Below are 26406 nucleotides of genomic sequence, written 5' to 3' on the forward strand. Positions count from 1 at the left end.
ATCCAAAGTCAAATAGAAGAAGCAGCACAAGAACCCAGATAATCCCTAAACTGAGTAGCCGCTCACTGGACAACAGAGAGCCTACTATGTTTTATTTTGTTTGTTTGTTTTTTTGCGGTACATGGGCCTCTCACGCTTGTGGCCTCTCCCGTTGCGGAGCACAGGCTCCGGACGCACAGGCTCAGCGGCCATGGCTCACGGGCCCAGCCGCTCCGTGGCATGTGGGATCTTCCTGGACCGGGGCACGAACCCGTGTCCCCTGCATCGGCAGGCAGACTCTCAACCACTGTGCCACCAGGGAAGCCCAGAGAGCCTACTATGTTTTACACCTTTCTATAGAATTCAAAATATTGCATTAGAGTATGGATGTCGTATTTGCATGTGTGTGTGTATGTATGTATATACACACAGTAAGCTCATACGTATTTAATTTCATAGTTTTATATATTAAAAAAGGCTTTGACCATTATGTTCTGAAACCACTGCTAAGAAAGCAAGAATGTACATGTTGAAATCTCTTTCTGGTTTAATGGAAATGAGGCGGAAAGTTATTGGGGTTTGAAAATTTATTTTAAACAAAATCTTAAAAATACCCACTGACCTACATTTATTGAAAGAAAAAACAGTCAACTCCAAATGTAATTGTTATCTTGTCAGGTATTTATTAATAGACAGACAGCTGTCATCTTTTTAAAATGCGCTGAGTTGACAGAATTTCATTTACATAAATGGGTAGACAGTCCTTTTCTTACTTGTCCAACAAACTGGAGACAAAGTGCCTGCCAATGTTTTAATTTCTTTTTCATGTTCTGGTTAGAGAGTGAGAAGAATGCTTTCACTCCACAGTGTCATGAATATGATAATCTATGGAAATCACGGAAAGCAGGTACTTAAGTTAAGCATATACTGTACTATGGGATTCCCTGATGAATTCAAGTCTCTTCTGTTTAGAGAAGATGTTGTTGCCTGTGAAGTGACAGACTGCCAGATGTTCGTGAAGTAGCACGGTAATGGGCTCAGATCTTAGGATCTTTCCCCAACCCCTACAGATGACAGCATTCACTTTAGGGCTTGGCTTCATTCTTTAAGCACTAGTGTTTACATTTACTTCGCAACTATCAAATCTTCATTTCCTTACTTTTACTTACTTAAACATGTGGAGCATAAAATTATATAACTATGTGAGCAATTCTTACTTTATAGAGGGTATGCAGTCTGGATGTGAAATAAACAATTTTCCATCATGTAAAACATGATTTTAATCCATTGACTTTCCTTGTAAAAGATGGAAAAATAGTTTACTGGAGGGAGGGGAATGTTAATTCTAGGGTAATGGTAAGCCCATAGCAAAAGATGCTAAAGCACATGTAAGATAATAATTGAAAAAACTATAATACACTGCTGGAATTTCTGTAATAATGATGATGTTGAAGACAAGGACTAACATTTATTAAGTGCCTGCTAGGTACAAAGCTCTAGCTTCATTTTATATACAGTGTATAAATTATATAATCCTTACTACAACCCTATGAAATGTTATTCCCATTGTATGAATGAGGCAACTGAGATAATATGAAGGTTAAGCAAAATTTGACTAGGTCAAAAACCTAGTAAATAATGGAACCAGGATTGGAAGCCAAGCTCAGTTCAAGGACTGCACTGTTTATCCTAAATATACTGCCAGCCAGTACCTTCATTCACTAAGAATATACAGTGAGTCAGTCAGGGTTCAAGGTTCTGGGCAAACATCAGTGAATGAAATTGATGAACAACCTATTCTGGTAGTTCATACCTTTTAGAGAGGATGGAGAAATGAACTTATTAATTAATTAATTATAGGATTATTATTAAAAGGGAGATACGCAGAGTGTGATTTGGAGGGCCTACTTTAACTGCAAAGTCCCTAAGGCTATAGGAATTTATAAGACTTGAGAAAAGCAAGACCAGTGTGCCTGCAGTATAGTGAATTAAGAGGAGAACAGTAAAAAAGAAAACTGAAGAAGTAGGTGGGGACCAGATAAATCTGCAATCATTGTGAAGCTTTTAGATTTTATTTTAAGTGCGCTGGGAAACCATTGGAGAATTTTAAGCAGAGGAGTGACCTGTTCTCATTTGTGTTTGAGATAACTGCTCTGGTAACTATGTGGAGAATACATTATATCAAGTCAAAAGAGAAAGCAGGCAGGATCAGTTAGGAGGCTATTGCCATGTTCACTGTGAGACAGTGAAGCCTTAGGCTAGTGCCGTATCAATGAAGATGGTGAGAAGTGGGGAGTTTGGGGATGTGTGTTGGGGGTGGAGCCTGGATGGTTTGCTGAAGGATCAATCTATGCAGGATGGTAAGGGAAAGAAAGAAGCCATAATAACCCTAGGGTTTTTACTTGAGCAAATGGGTGAGCAGTCACTCCATTATCTGAGATGGGAAAGATTAGAAAAGAAACCTATTTGGAGTGAAATAACAAGGAATCTACTTAAGACATGTTAAGTTTTGAGATTGCTTCTCAACATTTAATTAAATATGTTAATTAAGGTGCTGGACATAAGAGTCTAGAGCTCAGTTTAAAGAATAGAACTGGAGCTATAAATTTGAAAGCCACAGTTTAAATGATATTTAAGGCCATAAGACAAGATTAAATCACTTGGAAAGAGTATGTCAACAGAGGGGGAAAAAAGAGTGGCTAGGACTGAGCCTTGGATATTCTAAGTTTCACAAAGAAAGATTTAACCAGCAAAAGAAATACAGAAGTGATGTAGGAGGAAAAGAAGGGTAGTATTTTAAGAAGGAGGGAGGGCTTACCTAGGTTGAATATTTCTGAGAGATAAAGTAAAATGAGCACAAAAATGTGGCCATGTAATTTGAGAAATAAAGGTGTTCGTTGACCTCATTACCAAAGCATTTCCATGGTTTGGAAAGGAGGACAAATTCCTGACAAGAGTATACTGAGGAGTAAATGGGAGGTGAGGGTGTGAGGACAGACACGATTAACCATTCTTAAAAGAAATTTAAAAGGCAGTAGATAAATAATACCTAGAAGCGGCTGTAGATTCAAAGGAGTTATTTTATTTGTTTTATGTATTTGTTTTCAGGATGAGAGATTAAAGCACATTTGTGTATTAATGGAATACTTTTTAAAAGTGAGAATGATTCATGGGGTGGGCAGAGATAAAAATTACAGAGGCACATTCCTTTGGATGACCAGGCAGGTGTGAGATAGAGCCCTCAGTGGAGCCTTTGAAAGAACCAGGACACTTCCCATCACAGCAAGAAGAAAAGATGAAGGATGATAGTACAGATGAGGTGGATTTATAAAATTTAGAACAATTACTTCAAAAATGTTAACCAATAATGTAATGATCTTTAACCGAGATCATCAACTAACAATGAGAAGGAGTGGCAGTTTAGTTTTTGGGAGAAAGAAGAAGGTATAAGAATGTCATTTTGTAGTGAGAAAGTTCAAGAATGACAGTGGTGGGCTTCCCTGGTGGCGCAGTGGTTGAGAGTCCACCTGCCGATGCAGGGGACACGGGTTTGTGCCCCGGTCCGGGAAGATCCCACATGCCGCAGAGCGGCTGGGCCCGTGAGCCATGGACGCTGAGCCTGCGCATCCGGAACCTGTTGCTCTGCAACGGGAGAGGCCCACGTACCGCTAAAAAAAAAAAAAAAAAAAAAAGAATGACAGTGGTACCGTACCAAGGCTTATTGGGTACTTAGTGCCCATTTGGGGAATGGGGAGCAGTCATATTCTCCAGCCATATTCAGTTTTCAAGTGTAAATATAGACTAGCTGGATAATTGGGTTAAATACGGGCTAAGATTTTGCCTGGTGAGTAAAGCAAAGGGTTAGAGGTTGTTGTCGGATAGGATTAGACTTTAAACAAATAATCAGATAACTATATATCATTGAAAATTGTATAAATGTTGTATGTATTCATAGGATTATTTATTTATGTTTAATCCTATTACATGACAAACTACTACAGACTCCTTGAGGATAGGAATCATATCTTTTGCCCTCTGTTACATCTTCAATACTTAGCACATAGAATGAGCCTTCCACAAGAACACATTTTATTAGATCTTTCCCTTGCCAAAAAACATACAATAATTTTTGGCGAAATAGCAGCTAAAAAGCTTGGGAAGGACATGGCCAGTCAATATAGAGGAGAAGGGGCTACGCTTGGAGTTGGGAGACCTAGATTTGAGTTTACTCTGCTGCCTACTGTTATGTGGACTTGGGCATTAAGTGTTTGCCACATCTGTGGGCCTCAAGTTTCAGCAATATTATAATAATTATGTTATTGTGGAAATTGAGATAATACACAAAAACAATTTCTAAAACCATAACCGCTATGGTTTTATGGTTTTAGAAATTTAGAGCTACATAAGAGTTTTAGAGTTTGGTGTTAATGCTTCTTAGGACATGTGATATTCAACAATTGGCTGATGTCTGATGAAGCTCAGAAAATTATGTACTAATGGCTGGTTTCTTTGACTGCTGTCCTCATTTTGTGGTATTAGCCAATGCAAAGAATTAGGCTCATCTTTATAAAAGACTGGCAGCCAATGGCTGTGGTAGGGGGTCAAAAGAACAGTAGCATGTACTGCATAGCCATATGGCCTTTGTAAAGGCCACAGAATCAAGTGGATTATTCTTTCCCTGAAGCTGAGTATTTGACTTAATGTGATAATTGCCTAGATTCACAATTGTTCAAAGTAAACTTTTAATAAAATAATGGGTTTTGTAACTATGGTCTATAAAATGTTTTGTTGTTTGATTTTTTTGTTATGAATAGGAAAATGAAATAGTTGGTCATTACTATCTTCTTGATAGAAAACTTTAAACAAAGAACCTGGAAAATACAAAGAAATTATTTGTATTGAGCTCTAAGCCATTGAATCTAAATTGATTGCTGGAATTATACCTTACAATACCTTATCACTACAAATGCTATCTGTTTTTACAATTCCCTGTTATTATCAGATATTGGATTATGCAATATTATGGACCAGGCAAAATTGTATTTGCCTGGTCATTAGGCATTAGATCAATCCCACTCTTGCCCAGCATTGTGCATAGAGAGAATCTTTCTGAATATTTTATATGAAAAGTGTTTAGACTAGATCACTTATTGTCATCATTAAGCTGTGACCACATATGGTTAGCTGAAATTTCTTGTCAGCACAGCTTTCTGTTGATTTTAATCCTTCATTCATTCATCAAATATTTAATTAAAGCCAACTATATGTAAAGAATTAAGAGGAATGACAAAACATGTTAAAAAAGTATCCTGTTCTCAAAATGTTTATGATCTATTCAGAAAAATAGAAAATACATAAATAATGGTATTATAGTTTAGAAAGTGATGTGGAAGAGAGACAGAGAGGAAAATCCAAATCTGTGGGGCAAGGATTGCCTTCTGTAGTGACCTAGGTTTGGATATGAGTCTGATGTTACAGATGGATGTTAGCTAGTGTTTTCTATTCTGTATGCAGAAGCTATTGTTTATGGAGAACTTTGTCATGCATATAAAAGATTCTTTTCCCATGTTAAATACTTCCTACTAGCATGGTAATTAACTATGTTAGAAAAGTCTTTTCCTTTCAACTAAAAACTTGCACTTACTTTTATTTTCTCTCCAGTATAAATCTCCTGCTTAGCATAGAAACCCTAAAAATTGACTTTCAAAATGATGATCTTTTTTTCCAGTATGTCCTGAAATGTAACTAACTCCAAATAGTTTTGATTGGATCAAAATGTAACAGTTTTTGTCTTGTGCCACACTTTGAGGTAAGAAGGCTTAAAGCAGTCATCCAGGTGTTTCTTGTGTAGGGAAATACTAGGTATCATATTGAATAAATATGGAAAAGATTGATTCATCTTCTACTCTGGCTCCAAATATAGCCTGAATCCTGAATGCTTTTTTCATATTGATAGCAGTCCCATTTTCTTCATCACTCCATTTTTCTGTTTTCCTTTGCTTCCACACCATTGAATGAAGTAATTTTTATTCCATTTTCCCTTATTGGTGTTTGCACTTGACATTCTATGCAACGTTTAGCCATGAAAGCAGTAGCATTTTGAAGGTGGATTTCAAAAGCCAATTATTTCATTCGAGTCGTCCTAAAGCATTGGAAGAACTATAGCTCAGGAAGTCTTTCTTCATGTGTAGCTAGTATTTTGTGACATTTTTATAATTCAGCATACTTCATCTTTATATTGTTTATCATATTGAGCATAAATTATATTCATATTAAAATAACACGGGTTCTATGCTGCTTTATAGTTTTTAAAATGGTAAAAGCTGTATTTTAGTAATCTATTAGTGCCTTCCTATTTCAAAAAATTATGAAGAGTAGGGAGGAAGGGTGGTCATTGTTATTTCTGTTTTACACAGATGACAGCTGAGGCTCACAGAGGGCAGGTGATTTGTCTTAGAAACTAAGTGTCTTAGTCTCTGCATCCCAAGACGAGTGACCATTCTGTATATTGCACTGCTTTAGTAGAAGGCCCTATTTTCCTTTAACAACCTAAAACTTTGAATATACACAAATGCAGTTGAAGTGTATTTGTGTTTTAACCTTACTCACTTGGCAATTTCATGCCTGTTATCACTTATATCTACTCCTAATATGTGTGTAGTTGATTTTATATAGAGTATGTCTCAGGTGAGTTTGTAACTAGACATCAAACTTCGTAAAGATAATTACAGTGTAGTGTCTGTTGTGATCGTAGGAATTTCCCAATTTATACAGATTATAATAGCTTTCTTTTTAAAATTGTTTTTATTTCTGTTAATTATCTATACAGATTTCATTATTTAATAATGAGATAAAATAGCAATGCTATCTGTGGTTGTACTCATGAAGTCTAAAACAGTTTCACTCCAATCTGAGGAGTTTGATAAACATTATTTATAATATCTATATTTTACAGCTTCAACAGATTCAGAATGTTCTATAGCTAAATAGGAGGGAAAGAGGTATATATCAATATAATTTATGATTCAGTCCAATGTTTCATCCACAGACTATGTGATGCTACCTGGGCATAAACCCTGAGGATTCTAACTGAATCTGAAAACAAAACAAAATGACACACTGGAAGGAACCTTATAAATTATCTGGTCCAACCTCCTCATTTTACAGATAAGAGAACTGAGACTAAGAGGGAGTCACTGCACTGTCATAGGTCACAAGAAGAGCTGATAGCAAGACTAAGATCGGAGCCCCATCTCCCAACTCGGAAGCAAGTGCTACTTCCAATATACCACATTATTTCCCCCAGAAAGATGCCTCCCACGGGGCGCTGCATCTTGAGAATGAAGTATATTAAATTCACATTTGGCTGCTAATCATTTTCTCAGCATCTCTATGGTATTTCATTAACCGCTACATGTAACACTCTGGCCTTTCACCTGTATTAACTTGAACTCATTAAACTTGAGGCCAGTAATAAACAGGACTAAACTAACACAGATATTTTGCATGGTATGTGTTCAGCATTTTCTTTAATGATGTCTACTGTGTGAGGTGTTTTCCGCTTCACAGTTTGTGGAAAAAGAAAAACAGGAAGCATAGATTTCAAGGAATGGAATATGTGTGTAGTATGCTTCTTTATAGCAATCAAGAATACATTAAATACTCATTTAATAAACTTTGTAAGTACTACATCGAAATATGAGTGACAGCGTAGCAGAGAGTCTAGCATCTGGCAGACTGGGATTTGAATCCTGGCTCTGCCATTTATTGATAAGTGAAAACTGGAGCAAGTTATTTAGCCTTTCTGAACCTCAGTTTTCTCATCTGTAAAAGGGGACAAGAACAATACCCACCTCATGGGGTTGCAATGAAGAAGAGATTAGGTACTCATGCGCTTTGCAAAGGTCTTGGTGTATAGCGATGCTCAATAAATATGCTGATTTTGATGAAGATAATAATGATGGTGCAGTCCCTTCCTGTATAGAACTTACAATCCCCTCTCACTAGAGCTATTGTTGAGGAAGTTGATTTCCTTCACTTCTCCCCCAATTCATCATCACTACAAAACACAAGCAGGAGTCCTCCAGAATGCAAGGAAAGAAAAACAAATCCTATTTCATCCTTCCCAGGTTCCCTACCACCACTGTTTTATGCTCATTTTCACTAAGGTGTAACTCTTCTGTAGTTCACAGCCTATGCAGCCACCCGTGAACACAGTTCCCATGTGATTTTGAAAATGTTGGAGACTCTGATTGAGCAGGGGATGGTGAGAGAGGAGGGGTCATTTGCAGAAAGATGAGTAGCAAAGAGGTAGAGACAGAAGATTTTCAGAGAGGGTTCTGTGTCAGAAAGAATGAAAGCTAGGTGGTTTCAGGCAGGAGTCACTGTCAGAGCAGCGGTGCAGCAGCTGGTGGGTTGTGAGGGAGTGAAAATCAACGTGTACTGTTGGAGTTGGGATGTGTAGTCAGTATTGGCTCTCTATTTTCCAGAGTACTGTATAATCTTTTAAAAAATGTTGTGTCATCTATTTCCCTTTTCTGCTACAACCAGAATCCTATCTCCAACATTCTGGATCATTCTCCTCTTTTTGCCAAAGCACCTACCCAAAATTCATCCTTCTTTCTGCCACCACAAAGACCTGATTACATATTTTCAAATATCTGGTGTTTCCCTACACCCTGAAGAATAAAAATCCAAACTGCTTTGCGCAGAATTCGGAGCCCTTCATAGATTTCCCAGCTTTACCTGCTAGTATTCCTCAGACACTTACTCTGTTTTAGTCATGTAAGAATAAGTTCATTCTGTAGTTTCTTAATGTTTCAACCCTTTACTCATCCATTCCTTTCTCTTTTTACCCCCCTTTCCAACACCACACACTATTTCTCCCTTTTATAATCTTTCATCACAATTTAAATTCCTCCTTCACTAAGAAGTCTCTTAGTTGGAATTAATTGCTCATTAAATCAGGGTTACATCAAACTGTGCATCTCTTCCTCTGCTTATCCCTTTCTTCCTTATAATTACCTACATAACCCAAATGTCAGCTGAGGTCAACCAGTCCCATCCTTCTGGATATTGCTACAAAATTCCTAGAGATTATGTTCTCTATGTCACTTCTGGCAGTAAATTCCTATTCCCACTGATTTCTGAATCTCCCTCAAATCTTGCCTCTCGTTGGTCTCTATTCTTTGAGCTATATGCCAATCCAAGCATGAAACTCAACCCTATTTCCCCGACTTTCTTCCAAATTTCTCTCCAGGATATGTAAGTGGGTAGGAGACGTTTTTAAAGTTTTAGGGGTCATAGAGGAGGATTTGGATTGCTTAAAATTGGATATTAGCACTTCCTCTTTATAGAAGTACTCCCGTCATCACATCAATAGGCTCTTCTCCCTCTATATCTCTCGCTTTTCCTTCTCTTCATGCACGTTCCTCTTCCCTCTCCTCTCTGCTTTCTTTTTTTTTTTTTTAAACATCTTTTTTGGAGTATAATTGCTTTACAATGGTGTGTTAGTTTCTGCTTTATAACAAAGTGAATCAGCTAAACATATACATATATCCCCATATCTCTTCCCTCTTGCGTCTCTGTTTCAAAATTCTTCTGCATTTCTCATGCATAGTGGTTTGACCATCTCTTTGGTTTTGTTTCTCTTCAATCATGCCATCAGGGCTTAATCTCCCGAACTCCAAGCTAAAGATATTGCTTTAAAAGTTATCGCTTTAAGCAATGAAGTTTATTTCTTTAGAGGAATCTGCTATACATCATTTAAATGATATTTCAATATAAAACAATAATGTTCTCACCTCAGTTCCATTGAATATGAGTCAGTCCTCCTACAGGCCATAAACTGCTTTTGGAAAGAACGACCTCCTAGTTGTCTTTGCAGCTCCAGCACATGCACAGTCCTTGGCAAAAAAGCAAGTCTTATCTCCTTCATCCTTTGCTGGCATTCCATTCATGTTAGATTTTCTTCTCTTGGTTGACATTCTCCGTAACATACATCCCGACTTTATCACTTCACAACAAAATGTGCTCTGCTTCCCCTTCACGGAAGAAGCTGCTCACCCTTTGTATCTTATTAAACACAGAGCAGAGGGTAAGCAGTCTGCTGGCTCCCCAGCATCTCTTCCAAAGTATCGCCCTTCTCTCTCTGGTGTTTATTCCACTTGGAGGATTTTCCTCCCCTTTCCTGACCCTCACACCTCCAACTTCACTACTTGCCAACCGACTTTCACCCTATCCTTCAGAATTCAGCTCAGATGTCATTTCTAGAAAAGTTCTGTCCTCTCAGCCGGGGTCAGGTGCACATTGTCATTGTTCATCTGACATCCTGGGGCACCTCTGCCACAGCCTCTGTCTTGGAGTATTGCAATTGTTATTAACGACAGGCTCTTTAAGGAGACAGATTGTCTTTTATATATAAATTGTAAGTGTCTTGCACTCTACAAGTGGTTTTTTTAAATTTATGAATCACAGCTGTTGTGTAAGTATGATATAATTTTTAATTTTAAAGAACTTATTTCTGTAACTTAATTTCTTTCTGAAAGTAATTGTTTGGGATTGCCTGACATTTCAAACAACCAGCAGGATTTTTAAAATACATTCAAGATATTCATGCATGCATTCATTCAATAATTTTTCAAGTTTTGAAAAACCTAGTGAGAAAAAAGCTAAGCAACAAGCCAAAAACAAGGGGGGAAAAACATATTGAGTACCTGTTATGTGCTGGATCAAAAACTAACTAGGACCTCAAGTGGAGAAGATGGAGGCAGAAGCTAATAGTGATAAGGCAGCGACATAAGTGCAAGGCTAAAAAGTGCCCAGAGTGCTCTGCAGCACTGCAAGGCCCCCGTAACACTGCGGACAGAGAGGTGTCAGTAAAGGACATTACTTCAATGCTGTGAATACCAAGCTGAGAGGAAAATGCCAAATGGGCCTGTACCAGGTAAAAAAGACAGGGCGGGCTCGTTCTAGCATGAGCAAACGTGGAAATACAGAGCCTGGTACACAATGCAACATAAGCACTTAAGGCTTGTGGGAATAAATTGGCAGGCATGCACTTTACAATTATTCCATTTTAATGCTTATACCGAGCATCAAATGTATCGTGAGTTAGATACTATCATTCTCATTTCATTGGTAAGGAAAATTAGTAGCAGAATGGTTAAGTAATTGGCTCATAGTCACACAGGTAATGAGTGTAAAACTGTGATTTTAATGCAAATTTGACTTCTAAATCAGTATCCTAACCACTATGCAAATGCTGGCTTTCTGCTTTCACTATGAAGCATGAGTTATCTTTGCTTTTGACTGCTATAGACATTGCATTTTTGATCAGAAGTTGTCCACTTAAATTTATCAGGTTAAACTAAGAGTTATATTTCATTAATTTCATATATTTTGCATGTCCTACTCCAGTGTCCCAATGTGCACCACTGGGCACCACATAGCACTATGGTAATATAATGTACAGATGGCCCTTCTCTCTTTGTCTTCTTATTGTTTTCCACTGTCCAAATCTGATAATATCATGAAAAATGGCTTGCTGTTATATCAGTGATTAAGTATTACAAGCCAGTTATTCATGGGGAAAATCTGAGTTTCTGAATGTAAGCCATATGAAAGCAGATTTTGGAATAAAAATCAGGATCAAATGTAAGTGATTACTGTCATAACTGAAGGAAGGGAAGAAGAAAAGTAACTGAATTCAGACAGAACAGAACAGAGACCTCTCATCTCTGTCTCCCATACTTCCTTGCATCGAGCCAAGTGCACAGTGATTGAAATTAGGGTGTGCTAGGAACACACTCAGAGAACCCAGGTTCCCAGCCATCGTGCTCCTGCATTTTTTTTTTTTTTTTTTTTGCGGTACGTGGGCCTCTCACTGTTGTGGTCTCTCCCGTTGCGGAGCACAGGCTCCAGACGCGCAAGCCCAGCGGCCATGGCCCAACGGGCCCAGCCGCTCCGCGGCACGTGGGATCCCCCCGGACCGGAGCACGAACCCGTGTCCCCTGCATCGGCAGGCGGACTCTCAACCACTGCGCCACCAGGGAAGCCCTGCATTTTTTATTTTAGGTATCCAAGAGTACTCCGTTGCCTTTCTGAGTTTTGTTAAAGATCAAGTCTTCGAAAGTTTGTTTTCTTCACTTTTCTCTTTGGTGGTCATTTGATTGAGATTAAATAGTTTTCCAAGGAGCTTTGTATACAATGCCTTTAGATAACTGCAATAACCAGATATACTTGACATATAATTCAGCCTGGCAGTACCCCTTAATGAATGACAAGAGATACTTACAAAATTAGTTGCAATGATAATTACACACATTACGTATGGAAATTATTCAACCTTTAATGTAGCAAAGGACAGTTCCTGGCCCAGAGTAGGCATTTGATATTGTATATGTTGAATAAATGACAAAAGATAGATAGTGTAACTAAGTCATATGTGAACATGTTTTTGTAAAACATATAAAATAAATTCTTAGTTGTGAAGCATACTATATCCTTTACCTCTAATTTATTCTTCAATCTGTCAGTGTATACACACAGAAATGAGACATATATATATTTGGATTTCAGGTTTATACTGAGTACAAAATATGTATACAAATTAAAATACACACACATATATATTGCACTCAGTGTGTGTGTGTATATATATATATTTACAGTATATGCACTATATCTATACATATATATATATATATCTTGCACTAAGTATAAACCTGAAATCATTTTATCTTTTATTACCATTTGAATATCAAATAAATTACTTTTCTTGCCCTCATTGTTTCAAATCAGATGAGAGAGTATGATTAGGAAAATAAGAGTTGATCTCTTACAGCACTATAGACCAGTGCTATTAGCCAACTTGCTGCCATTCTCATAAAAATTATGCAATTTAAATGGGAAGATACTAGTGCCTGCTTCTATTAGAAACAAGAACCCTCTTCTACTTCATAATATGCTCAATTACCTTTAGATTGATCCATGAATAAATTATAATCCAGATAGACCTCTTTACCCTAAAGCTTTGCTGGCTTAAGGTATCCTTGTTGATTCATTATGTTGTCACTTTTCTATTGGCAGTGTAATGCTTTTAATATCTGGACAGAGACAGTTTTAGTGTGAGATACTGTTATCTTTAAATGAGTAGGATTTAGCTTTTCTGGTGAGGACAAATTCATCAATGATGAATCCCTGGAGAAAGCATTGAAACAAAAATCACACCATTTCTGAGCTTTGTTCAGCTCATCAGTTACAAAGCAGCTTTCGAGAGTCCTAAAGAACTTTTTCCTTTGTTTAAGAAATATAGCATGACGCTCAAAACTGCTCTCTTTGAGTTACCGCAGGCTACAACTTTTTCTGCAAGAAAATAATGAATGAAGAGGAAAAGCTCCTGCTGCTGACCCTGTCAGGCCCTGCTGCTTCTCCTCCTGCAATAGGAAATCAATTAACTATATGTTCAGACAGAGATTTGAACTAAATGCTTTATTAATCATCGCTGATTGCACACATATACAGTGGCCCGCTCTGCCTTCACCTTCACTCTTTCTTATTTCTATTTTGCTTTGGTTTGTTCCTTTGGCAAGATCTGAACACAAACATATGCCTAAATGTAATATGTGATCCTCTGGTGCAAGGGAGAATTGACCTTTTTATTTGCAGAAAACTTAACTTTTCAAATGTTCAGTTCTCAGCTATCCTAGAGGCATTCTAACGTGCGATGTAATAATAATTTTTTTAAAGCAGTGAAATTTCTCACACTAATGCAGAAAGCAAGGTGACTATGGCAGCCTTGAAGTTTTGGAACCTGGTACAACACTTCAGCCTCTGGGATCTCCATATGGCAGTGAGAAACTACATGAAAATAGACCCTGTTTGATTTGGAGATAAATGGCAGAACGTTGAGGGGGCAGTCACTGATATTCTGTGTGGGTGTGCTTTCGATTTAAAGAAAACTTTGGCAACAGTTTTCTTTTTTTTCCACTGATTCTTCAACCCACACACAAAGAAAATCCTATAGGAATCTCTATGTTAAATTGAAAACCTCTCCTTAGGACTAGTTATAAAAGATTAGCACATTAGAATCATAGCACCTTTAGTTATGGAAAGGCTGCATTAGTTAAATATGGTAAATGTGGTCAACCACGGCAAAAAAGTTATAGAAAATATCAGGCGGTTGGTGTCTATTCAAGCTGTATTCTATTCTGAATCAAGGGATTTCCTATTATTAATTATTATTATTTTTACCATTATTGGAACAATTTAAAATCATCACAGTTTAAATTTAACTGCTTTATTTCTCTTTGGATAAAGAATAATCTAAATGGAAAAAAATATCTCCTCTGGTCTATGTTTAAAAGAAGATAGGTTAAAAAGTTCTGAGAATAATTCCTTTTGAATAATTTTACAGAACATTTAGGTGGAATGAGATAGTGTTGAGGAAGGTAAGGCCCCATCAAGGAATCAGGATGATGGTTCAGATTTTCATAGAGCTTGCCTTTATCATGAGGGATCTGCTAGACTCAGAGGTCATGTGTTTCACACTAACAAGTCTTGATAATAATCTTCAAGGATATAAGATTAGGGTAGAGGTGTCCTTGATGTGTAAGAGAAGTGTGGGGAGATTGATATTCTGACAAGATTTATATCAAGTGGACGTACATTCACCAAAGAAAGGACCCTCGGGGCATTTCTTTGGCACCAAGTGTAATCTGTAACACCTCATCTGCCCTAGGAAAAGAATCATTTCATAATAGGACAAGCAAGCACTATCTTTTCTACATGAAAAGGGCTTACATATGTGATAATATTGAGGATTTGTTTTAGACTCTATTTTATGCTTTTTAACAAGACAGCATCACTTATTTTATGATAAAATAGATACAACATATTCATATATTTTCTCCCTCTGTCATATCATTTCATATTACTGTAATCATTAAATACTGTAATTTAGAAAAGCATTAAGGTGCAGAGATGAAGTATATAGTTCTGGTTTAATTGTGTGTATTAATTTGGCATTCATAACATTGTTTCTATTTGCTCAACTTGTTGACATAATTACAGTAAACTGGTAATGGAAATAACAATCTTAGATAGTTCCACATGAATATTTTCTGCTAATATAAATTTTCAGTTGCAGTTTGGCCAAATTGGAACACAGTTTCAGTTTAGTTTACCTACTGTAGTGACATCTCTAAAGGACCAGAGAACTCATTTTCCTAGAGTGTTATGCAACCTGGTAGGTAGAGGCCAGTGTTTTAAAACAAGTGTGATTTTTTCACCTAATTACTTGCTAGGGCAGAGATCAGGATGACCTTGGAATGCTGTAGTTTTCCAAGCCTTCACTGGCTAGGTAAATCTGCTTTATTCTGCAGGAGAGCTAGCGGGGGGGAGGTGGGGGGTGTGCGGGGGCGGCGGGTGGTATTTTTGCAGTCTTTGAAAAGAGACGTAGCAATTCCAGGTTCCAGGCAGACACAGAACATTTGGAATTCAGTGGTGTCTATCACCAGCAGTATATGTCAGTAAAAGTGAAGATCAAAGGTTCTAGAAGAGAAGGACAAAGTGAAGAGGAAATAATTGTCGGATAATGAATAGTATGAGGGCATATTCATGTTAACGTGAAACCACTTAGCATTTTTCCATGACACCCAGGTATCTTTCTAAATGAACTTTGTAAAGTACAATTGAATAACCTTGAGATTTAAAGCTCCATAATGTGATTTTGAATACTGAGGGAGTTTGTTGAAGCACTGTTTTATTTCCTCTGCTTTTCATTTCTATTTTTGCCTCTCTCATGCAAAATAAACTTTATTTTCTGTGCAGAGAAATCAATATTTTTACCATTTTGTTTTTCAGCTATTCCAGTAAACTGCAATCAATGTTAGTTACAATCCTTAAAGAGATGTAGTAAGAATTTGAACACAATAAAACAGAGATACAGATTTGAACTTTGGCAAAGTACCTTTGCTATTGACAAAAGCATTTGTCAGAGACTAGGCTGTGTCTATATTGTGCTAAAAACCTGATGAAGAGGAAAAAAAGCATCAATAGGTTTCACCTTCTGTCTATATGAACTAAACAAATGGTTTAACAAATAGCTATTGTTTTAAGTGAATGATTTGGTTTACCATTGTGAATTTTACTCTGTTTAGAAATGTATTTCAATTAATATTTGTATATCTAATACATACCTATTTGGTAAAGGTATTGTGCTATTGTGTTCTTTTTAATAATTAATGGACTCTGTTACGTAGAAGACTAGGGTCCAAGAATGAATGAAGACCTTGTTACAGTATACGTGAAACAGTCTCAGAACACACGTTTGTTTGTTTATAATATTTGTGTTTATATCCTCACATTTTTCTCTTCTGTGAGCTAACATACTTTCTTATTTGTGTGTTTTCCTATTAGAAACTGCCAAGTTTTGGACCTTATCTTGAGCAGCGCAAGAAAATCATAGCAGAGGAAAAGATTAGACTGAAAGAACAAAATGCAACTTTTCCACCACTTGAGAGAAACCATTTTATCCCCAAAAAGCCTATTCCCACTATTAAGGTAAAGATTAAGCTGTATATATAAATATGTCTATTTTATTGTTTAGTTTGTGTTTATTTCCTGTTTAAATATACCACTGTTTTTTTTTTTAATATATTGAGAGTTTTAAAAATTCGGTCTGCAGTGACAGGATAGCCTCTTTTATTTGTATATTTTATACTTTTTAGAACACTGTCAAATATGTGTTTCATGCAAATTTTGGATGTATTAAATAGGCCATAAAATATTACAGTGAACTCTTTGTCTTCTTACACTCATTTAAAAATTACTGTAATCTTAATTAAATCGAAGAGGTATCTTAGTCATACAGTACAACTAAATTACCAATATGCACCATCAATATCAACATGATATCTTACATTTTGGACAAACTTTCTCTGCTTCAGCCTTGGGAAAGCCTGTACAAATTTGGGTTTCAGGAAATTATTTTCTGGATAATATCAAAAATTATCATTAAGATGGAATTATGTGTGCATTATATTTCTTGTTTTTCTTCTTTAACTTCTTATTTTGAAAAAGATGTAGATTCACATACAGGTGTAAGAAATAATACAGAGAGGTCTCATGTACCCTTTACCCAGTTTCCCCCAATGGTAGCATGTTGTAAAACTGTAATACAGCATCACAACAAGGATAATGACACAGATACAATCAACAAGGATAATGACACAGATACAATCTACTGATCTTATTCAGATTTCTCCAGTTGTACTTCTACTCATTTGTGTGTGTGAGCACACACGTGTGTTTAGTTCTGTGTAATTTCACCCCATGGGTAGGTTCCTGTATCCACACCACAGTCAAGATATGAGTTCCATCAGCACAAAGTTCCCTCAGCTTGCCCTTTTATAGCCACACCTACTTCCCTCCTGCCCACCTCCCTCAAGATGGAATTATTTTAAAGCAATCATAATTTAAAAAAAAAAAAAAAAGAGTATTACTGGTCCACATTCTCTCTGAAGTCACCATCAGGGAATGTGGTTTTCAGTCACTGGAACTTACTCTTCTCCATTTAGTGACTATCTCCATTTCCTGGTTGAAGCATCAGCTGAAAAGCTGACTCTTAGGAGCTCTTTGAAATTCCTCTTTAGTAGTCAAACAGGAGTTGGAACCCTTAAAAATCCCCTCTATCTATGAGAAAGAAGAAATGGGTCCTATGCTAAAAACAGTGGAATTTAGACGATGTTGAGAGGGCTAAGTTATTCAGAGCTCTGAAAGGAAATATGGAAGTGGCTGAACACAAATTCTACCAGCACTTTAATGCCATAATTCCAAATAAAGTGAACACTTGGGACTTTCAGCAGTATAATAGCCCCAAAGAGTCTCTTGAGCTGTTTCCTTTCAATTATTTGTGTGATACTGAAAGGATGAACTGGACACTGATGGTAAAGAAGAAGCCAGATCCTTCCACTCTTCACATTTCCCCCACCCTTTGGCTATAACTAATATGTGATTTGGGGTTAAGTGGGAATTGTCCCTGCTTGTTTTTTCCTACTTAATTAATTTGAAATAAAGTAAGATCTCCATCTTTTCCTTATGTATACAAAATTCAAAAGAAAAATATTATTTATATTTGAAATAAAGGAAGAGCAAGGTGATTATAAAAGCATTGCGGCCTTTTTTAGGCTTCTATTCTGTCAGGGAATATATTGATAACCTAGAATCAAAACAAAAACAGAACAAACAAAAAAAACCTGCTGAAGTTGAATTAAAGCTAGCCGATCACTAATCCAAATAAAATATCAAACTCAGCAGAATTAAATAAACCAAAGAACTGGGAAGTCAGGAAAGTAAGTAAACATTTTTTTAAAGTCTCAAGGAGAGATGAGGAGTCTTATTAGAAATCGTACAGGCTTACATTCCTCTCCTAAATTGTTACTTCAGGGATGATCCAAATTGAAGTACCCCTGGTGTTACATTACATAAGCCTCAAGAGACCATTGACACCATCTTCCCATAACTAAGACCATAACAGTGCTGACATATTAAGGGGCTGCTATGGTAGATTTTTCTCAATGTCCAGTGGATTTTCCACTACCTTGTTTTTCTTCCCAGGGTGTCTATACCCATTCTATAATACCTGTTATCATTTCTAGAAATATGGTGTGTCCTGTCAGAAAGCATAATGGTAGCTGATAATGGTGAGGTTTTTCTGCAGAGAGATGGGGAATTTTCACCAGTTATAGGTGCAACTATTTCTGGAAAATGAGGAATTACATTTGCCATGACAATGACTGCTCATTTCATCTTGCTTTCTATAAGGCTTTATATCTCTATAGAGTGGGACAGAGCTTATGTTTTAGAGGAAGAAGGAAGATAGAGATCTGTTCCTGTCCCAGAGATATTCGTGGTGGCGTTAGATGATACTTGATCGCTAGAGTCATGATGTTGTTACCAAAAGTGAGCTCTGTGTGTGTATGATTGTATTTTTAATTAGAACAGTTGTCCTCTAATAAATTCACTTTTACTCATATTCCAGTATGATTTTCCAGAGTAGGAGAGAAATTTCATCTCCTGAAAGCACCAATGGAAGTATGTAGCAACCAATAGCTCTAATATGCCAATACTGTTCCAAGTGCTATACATGTTTTATCTCATTTAATCTTCACAATACCTGGGATAGGTGCTATCTTTATATTCATTTTACAGATAAGAAAATTGAGGAATTAAAAAGCATTAAATAATTTGATCAAGTCACATAGTAAACAGTGGTAGAGTGGGGGATGGAGGTGAAATTGAGAATTGTTGGCTTAGGATTGAAAAGATTGGCTCATAATAGGGACCAAATGTTTGGATCCATTCTAGCAAATATATGAAATATACCTAGAGATTGCTCATGGAAGATGAAGGTGTCAGTATAGAACAAGGAGAATAACGTTTTATAAGGGAATTGTGACACATGGCTTTTGTCACCACTGTGCTACTAATCACTTGATTTGGGAAAAATATCTAATGAGAGATCTGTAAGAGGAGACCACTGGACAAAGACGTCTCTTTTCCTTTCTGCTTTTCTTCCTCCTCCTGACCTTCTGTAGTTTCATTTGTTTGTTTTGTTTTGTTTCTGTTAAAAGCACAAAGATTAATCTAAAATTTACCCATAATCCTACCACCTCAACTTAATCACTATTAAAATTTATATTTATAAAATTCTAGTTCTTTTTCTAAACCTAAATGTAATACATTAAAATAAACATAGAATACTCAAATTTTCTATATAAAAACCTCGTAATTATTTATATATCACTCTAATGGTTTTATAATATTTCATAATATGAACTTATTAACTTCTAAAAATTAACCTATTGTTGAATTTTTAGGCTATTTCCAGAATTTTTTACCAATAATGCTATTATAACTATCGTTGTACAAAAATCTTTGTGTAGATCTCTTATTGTTTCCTCAAGAGAAATTGCAGGTGAAATTGTAGGGCTTTTGATACATAGTGCCAAATTGTCCTCCAGGAAGAATGTGCAAATTTACACTCTGCCAAAAAATGTAAGAGAGGACTCATATTCTTAGACACCCATCAACAATAGATTTATTTTTAATTTTAACTAATATAATAGTCAAAAAGGTATTTTTTCTTTAATTTCCAATGTCTAAATAGTAGTAAGATGGGCATGATTTTTTAATATATTTTGGACCATTTCTTCTTTTGTGAATTTGTTACTTATTTCTTTTGACCAGTTTTCTGTTGTCGTATTTATCTTTGTTTTATAGATTTTTTTAATAAACTTTTTATATATTGCCATTTGCCTCATAATTTGTATGATGGTGTTTTTAGATATACATACAGAAGTTTTACTTTTATGAAATCATATCTGGCAAAAGCTAGTTTTGTGATTTCTCCCTTTCTTTATTTGCTTAGTTTAGCTTTTTCTGCCTTAAGATCATATGCATTCACCCCATCTGGTTCTTTTGGAATTTACATTTGATTATTTAATTAATCTAAAATTTGTTCTGCTCTAAAGTATCAGATATGGCTATACCTTTAATTTTTTTTCACAAATAAGCAACCATTCCAAGATCTCAATATTTGCATTTTAAAGTGACTCCTTCCTTCTCTCAAGTTATGATCCAATGACAAAAAAATGTATCATAAATTGCATGATTTACTTTACATTTAAATGTTCAGTGTCTCAGAATTCGCTAAAGCTTTTCAAGAGTGAATCAGAAATGGGTTAGACAAAGTTCCAATAAGGATGGCCAATTTCTATAAAAAGTTTCATACCTTAAGTAAATCTTTGTCTAATAAGGAAGAGTTTAACAAAAAACTTTACAAATAAAACCTTCTGACAAAGTCCAGAATTCTTGGCTATAAGCCCCTTATTTGAAACCAAGACCTTAGTACTACTTTTAACATTTCTGTGAAGACAAAAATGTTTCTTCTACTACAGTGCTGATTCTTTACTTTGAAATATGTTCAACATAGTTCCCTTTTCTTCTTGATATGAACCAGATGGAAAAGGTAGCAGAAGGTGGACCTTGAGGTGATGAGTTCAAGTAGAAGCATGTAGCTTCACATGACAGAAGCAGGTGCAGGTTGAGGTACAATAAGAGAAAAGGGTGGAGAGAGAACATGATGATGGTGTCTGGACTCCTCTCTCTGCTTCCTTCTTACTATATCATTTCCCTTTATGATTCATTTAAACTTTTCCTATATATCGACTCAACTATCTTCCATCCTTACCTCTTTTTTTTTTTAAAACATCTTTATTGGACTATAATTGCTTTACAGTGATGTGTTAGTTTCTGCTTTATAACAAAGTGAATCAGCTATACATATACATATGTCCCTATATCTCCGCCATCTTGTCTCCCTCCCTCCCACCCTCCCTATCCCACCCCTCTAGGTGGTCACAAAGCACCGAGCTGATCTCCCTGTGCTATGCGGCTGCTTCCCACTAGCTATCTATTTTACATTTGGTAGTGTATATATGTCCATGCCACTCTCTCACGTCGTCCCAGCTTACCCTTACCCTTCCCCATGTACTCAAGTCCACTCTCTATGTCTGCATCTTTATAGCTGTCCTGCCCCTAGGTTCTTTAGAACCTTTTTTTTAGATTCCATATATATGTGTTAGCATACGGTATTTGTTTTTCTCTTTCTGACTTACGTCACTCTGTATGACAGTCTCTAGGTCCATCCACCTCACTACAAAATAGCTCAATTTGTTTCTTTTTTATGGCTGAGTAATATTCCATTGTATATATGTGCCACATCTTCTTTATCCATTCATCTGTTGATGGACACTTAAGCTCCTTCCATGTCCTGGCTATTGTAAATAGAGCTGCAGTGAACATTGTGGTACATGACTCCTTTTGAATTATGATTTTCTCAGGGTATATGCCCAGTAGTGGGACTGCTGGGTCGTATGATTGATAGTTCTATTTTTAGTTTTCTAAGGAACCTCCATACTGTTCTCCATAGTAGCTGTATCCATTTACATTCCCACCAGCAGTGCAAGAGGGTTCCCTTTTCTCCATACCCTCTCCAGTATTTGTTGTTTGTAGATTTTTTGATGATGGCCATTCTGACCGGTGTGAGGTGATATCTCATTGTAGTTTTGATTTGCATTTCTCAAATGATTAGTGATGTTGAGCATCCTTTCATGTGTTTGTTGGCAATCTGTATATCTTCTTTGGAGAAATGTCTATTTAGGTCTTCTGCCCATTTTTGGATTGCATCCCTACCTCTTTTTATGCTTCAAACCTGTGTCACCCACTATCTTCTGGATACCTCCACCTGGATAGTCTAAGCAAGGTGCCTAAAGGCCATCGTACTTCAAACTAAACTGATTATCATTCCTTCTAAGCCTGATCTTCCTCCTGAGTCCTGTGTCTCAATGAACAGCACTCTATCTACCCTCTTACCTAAGCAGAAACCTGAAATTTGGCCTAGATTTCATCCTATGACTCATCTCACTCATGAATGGGATCATAGACATTCACCAATGTCCACCATTTTTATCTGTCATGTCCTCTTCCTCTTCTGCTCTTCCCTACAGCAAAGGTCTTAGGGAAGTTCTTTATACATTCTTTCCTGGAATTCTGAAATATTCTACAAACTGGCCTCCCACCTTCTTTTCTCATTCTTACCTAATGTATCCTCCAACTATTATGAAGTATTCTTTGTTAAATGCAAATCTGATTGTTTTACCCTTTGCTTAAAATTCCCACATCTTAAGCATGATCTTAAAAGGTAAACTCCTTAGCATAAACATCAGACCTTCATATTTTAGCTTATCTTGGCCTAAGCAGGTTCAGTGGAGTGGTGAAAAGTAGAATCCAGGAGGTGGTAAATTGAAGAGTGAATAAAGGTTTCAAAATTAAGGACAAGGCATATGGAATACTCTTCCCTGAACTTGAGAAAGATCAAAAGGAAAGTGACAAGAAGAAATGTAGTAGAGGGAAAGGTTGGTTTGTATATTTTAGGATACTATAAGCTTGCATGTGTTTATATGCTAGGAAAGGATACCTACAGCTACCAGAGAGGGCATGATTAAAGAAGCTATATCCTTGGCAAATAAGGAAGGAATGGAGTCCAGACAATACATTAAGTCATCTTGGATAAGAGAGTGACATATGATTTTCTACCTACTGCAATGCCATAGGCATTTAATGAGACTGAATTTGGGCTTACCAGTGTCATTCTAGTAAGTAGCCTGTGTTTGAAGAAAGTGACTGCTAGAAAGTCTTAAGAAGCTATTTCCTTCTTTGAAAGATGTAGCAAGGTTTATAAGATTTTAGAAGATTATATTTATGGGAAAAGAGTTTCCTGAATTAAGCCTGGAACTACTCTGTCACGCTGCTTGGGTTCAAATTATGCCACTGCCATTTAGCAGCTACATGAACTTGCCTCGGTTAACTAATCTGTAAAGTGGACATAATTAAAGAATCTGCCTGGGCTTTGCTGGTGGCGCAGTGGTTGAGAGTCCGCCTGCCGATGCAGGGGACACGGGTTCGTGCCCTGGTCCGGGGAGATCCCACATGCTGCGGAGCGGCTCGACCCGTGAGCCATGGCCGCTGAGCCTGCGCGTCTAGAGCCTGTGCTCCGCAACGGGAGAGGCCACAACAGTGAGAGGCCCGCGTACCGCAAAAAAATAAAAAGTCTGCCTCATGGGATTATAAATTAGGTAGTGTGTGAAGTGCTTTTAGCCTGCACCAAACATATCCTAAATACTGTATATGTTACCCACTATTAGTTATGATGTTAGGAATGGACAACTTGAAGTAGATAACAGGTTAGGGTGACCCTCCATTTCCATATGTCCAATAAAGTGAACTCAAGAATGTTAGTAGGAATACATAAAGCTCTGGAAGTCAACCAAGTTGGAAGCTTTGAAGAAGTCCATATATTTTTCAGGAAATTTTTATCATATACCTACCATGAGACAAGCAGTGTGCTAGGAATTGAGCATCTATAGTACAAAAAATAAAACAGCCACAGCCTCTGTCCTCATGAAGCATACAGAATAGAGAAAGAAACAGGTATTAAAACAAAGAATCACACTAATAATATAAAGCTATATTTGTAATACAAACAATAAAGAAAAATACAGGATGTGTGGAGTCTCTTTCATAGCAAGACCTAATTTAGATTGAAGGAGATGAGGAAGGCCTCTCTGAGGAACTGGCGTTTAAGGAGCCCTGTAGACTGGGTAGTGATTAGAGGGGTAAGTGGAAAAAGGAATGTTCCCGGTGATTCATAATGTGGTCCTAGATTTGGTGAGTGGCCATGGTTATGGAAACAGAAGCAGAGGTTAAATTGATGAAGACTTGATAATTCTCCCTCTAAAATTTGATGATTCTCTTTATATACTGAGGTATAAGGGACGGTAAGGAGTTGAAAATAAGGAGACTAAGATGATTAGATTTTTGATAGTCCCACTAACTGAGATAAAGAAAAATGAAAGATAATGAATCAGGGTTTTATTCTTGGTGTTTTAGGTTTGATGAGTTTTTTAATGTGGGGTGAAAAATTTAGATTTGAGCATATTGAAATTAGTGAGCTCAAACTAATTTTGCACCTGTGCTGGATGATATAAAGAAAAAAGAACTAACATGCTGACCGCCTACTGGGTGCCAGACACAAGACAGAAGCTTCACGTATATTTTCTTCATTTCTTGCTTAACCTAATACCCTATGAGGGAGTAGGAAGTTCGGGGGAAGCAAATGGGAACAAGTGATCAAAGAAATAAGAGCATAACCAGAAGGAAATGATGACGTGGAGAAAAAAATAGAGGAAGTCTTAAGAATGAGGAAGTGGTCCACAGGTCAGAAAGCACTGCTCATCTTGGTAAGGACATCTGGTATTGTTTCATTTTGCCTTTCACATGTAACCACTGAGACTCCAATTTTCAGTTGGCAATAATTGTCCTATTCACCCATACATCCATTTTGTCATTCATCCAACAACTATTAACATCCACCCACTATGTTCCAGCACTACTCTAGTCTCTAGCAATTCAGTAGTGAACAAAACAAAAGCCCAGCTCTCGTGGTGTCTACATTTGGTGTCTACATTATAGAACAGACAATAAACAAATGAACGAGTGGGTACATACTATGTCAGATGGTCACAGTGCTGTGGAGAAGATACAGCAGGATTAGGGGAAAAGTAATTGCTGGAGAGGTTGATCAGGAGATGCCTGCCTGGTTAAATGGCATATGAGTAAACACTTCAAAGAGTGAGAGAGTGATCAAAGCAGATAAATATCGGGGTCGGGGGAGAACGTTCCATTCAGAAGGAACAGAAAATGCAAAGACCCCGAAGTAGGAAAGTCCTTGGCAGGAAACTATTGAGGCTTTTTAAAAGGAAGAATGATGTGATCTGACAAAATTTTTCAAAGGCTCATTCTGTCTGCGGTGTTGATACAAGATCCTAGATGGGCAAGGACAGAAGCAGGAAGACTGGTTAGAAGGCTGTTGTAACAATCTAGGTGGGAGATTGGCAGGAAGGAGAATAAATACTAGATAACGTCAGAAGACCTCAACTCCATTGTTCTAAATGAAATGATGTCTGTGAAACTATTGCACGAGGCATAGTTCTATTCAAATGTAAGGAGCCACGGTTGTTGTCATTTTCATATGAGTCCCTTGCCCCCTTGCCCATTATTTTAGACCCCATCTGGATGATGCGGCCATGTGGTTGTTCAGTCCGCATTGAAATTAACAGCCACGTTCCCTTTAAGAGTCATTTTCTCTCTGCGTGTGAATCAGACATTTCTTCTTGTGCTTTTATTGTTTTATTGTACCACACTTACCCAGGCATGCTACGTACTTCCCTCTGCTGCTTCATCATTACTTTTATGTTTTCCCTACAGTGTTTCTTCTGTTCTTGACATACCATTTTTCCATCTCCCCTTTTTCCTGAGGGCCTGGGTTATCTGTTTTCGTGCTTAATATTTTCCCTGTCCACCTATCTGTTTATTTTAGCATGTTTCTTCCCTACTCGCTGTTGGCCTCTTTATAGATTCCTCTGTTCAATAGTTTAAACTCCATGCCATTGCTTTGTTTATCCTCTCAGCTAGCACAGTATATTATTCCCCATCTGCTATAGAAAGGGCCCCAGTGTCCCACAAAGTTGACTAAGCCCCTCTTGTCTGAACAAGTTTTTCAGTCATGGATTCAAGTTTCTAATCTACCCACATCTTCTCTGGTTATGAGTGTGACAATATTATTTCTAAGCAAGCCATGCTCAATAGATCTCATCTTTTGTTCTTTTCTTTCAAATGCCTCAGATAAGACTTAATGGTCTGCTGCTTCAGAAGTAGGCAGTTTCAATATCAGTCAATCAGTAAGTATTTATTGAGTATTTGCTATGTGACCTTAGCAGTGTGCTCAGGACTGGGTCTTCGTCC

The 26406-nt window shown here is 37.0% G+C and overlaps 1 protein-coding gene across 2 annotated transcripts in view; it reads left to right on the forward strand.

Annotated features, from left to right (window-relative positions):
• DPYD (dihydropyrimidine dehydrogenase) overlaps positions 1-26406 on the forward strand; it is an 815412-nt gene that overhangs the window by 771383 nt on the left and 17623 nt on the right. For both annotated transcript variants that reach the window (XM_082655551.1, XM_082655550.1), the window contains exon 21: positions 16399-16542. In XM_082655551.1, coding sequence (XP_082511677.1) covers positions 16399-16542 — 144 coding nt within the window. The remainder of the gene's footprint in view (positions 1-16398; positions 16543-26406) is intronic.

The sequence above is a fragment of the Grampus griseus genome, assembly GCF_964374135.1.
Source record: "Grampus griseus genome assembly, chromosome: 1".
Taxonomy (NCBI): domain Eukaryota; kingdom Metazoa; phylum Chordata; class Mammalia; order Artiodactyla; family Delphinidae; genus Grampus; species Grampus griseus.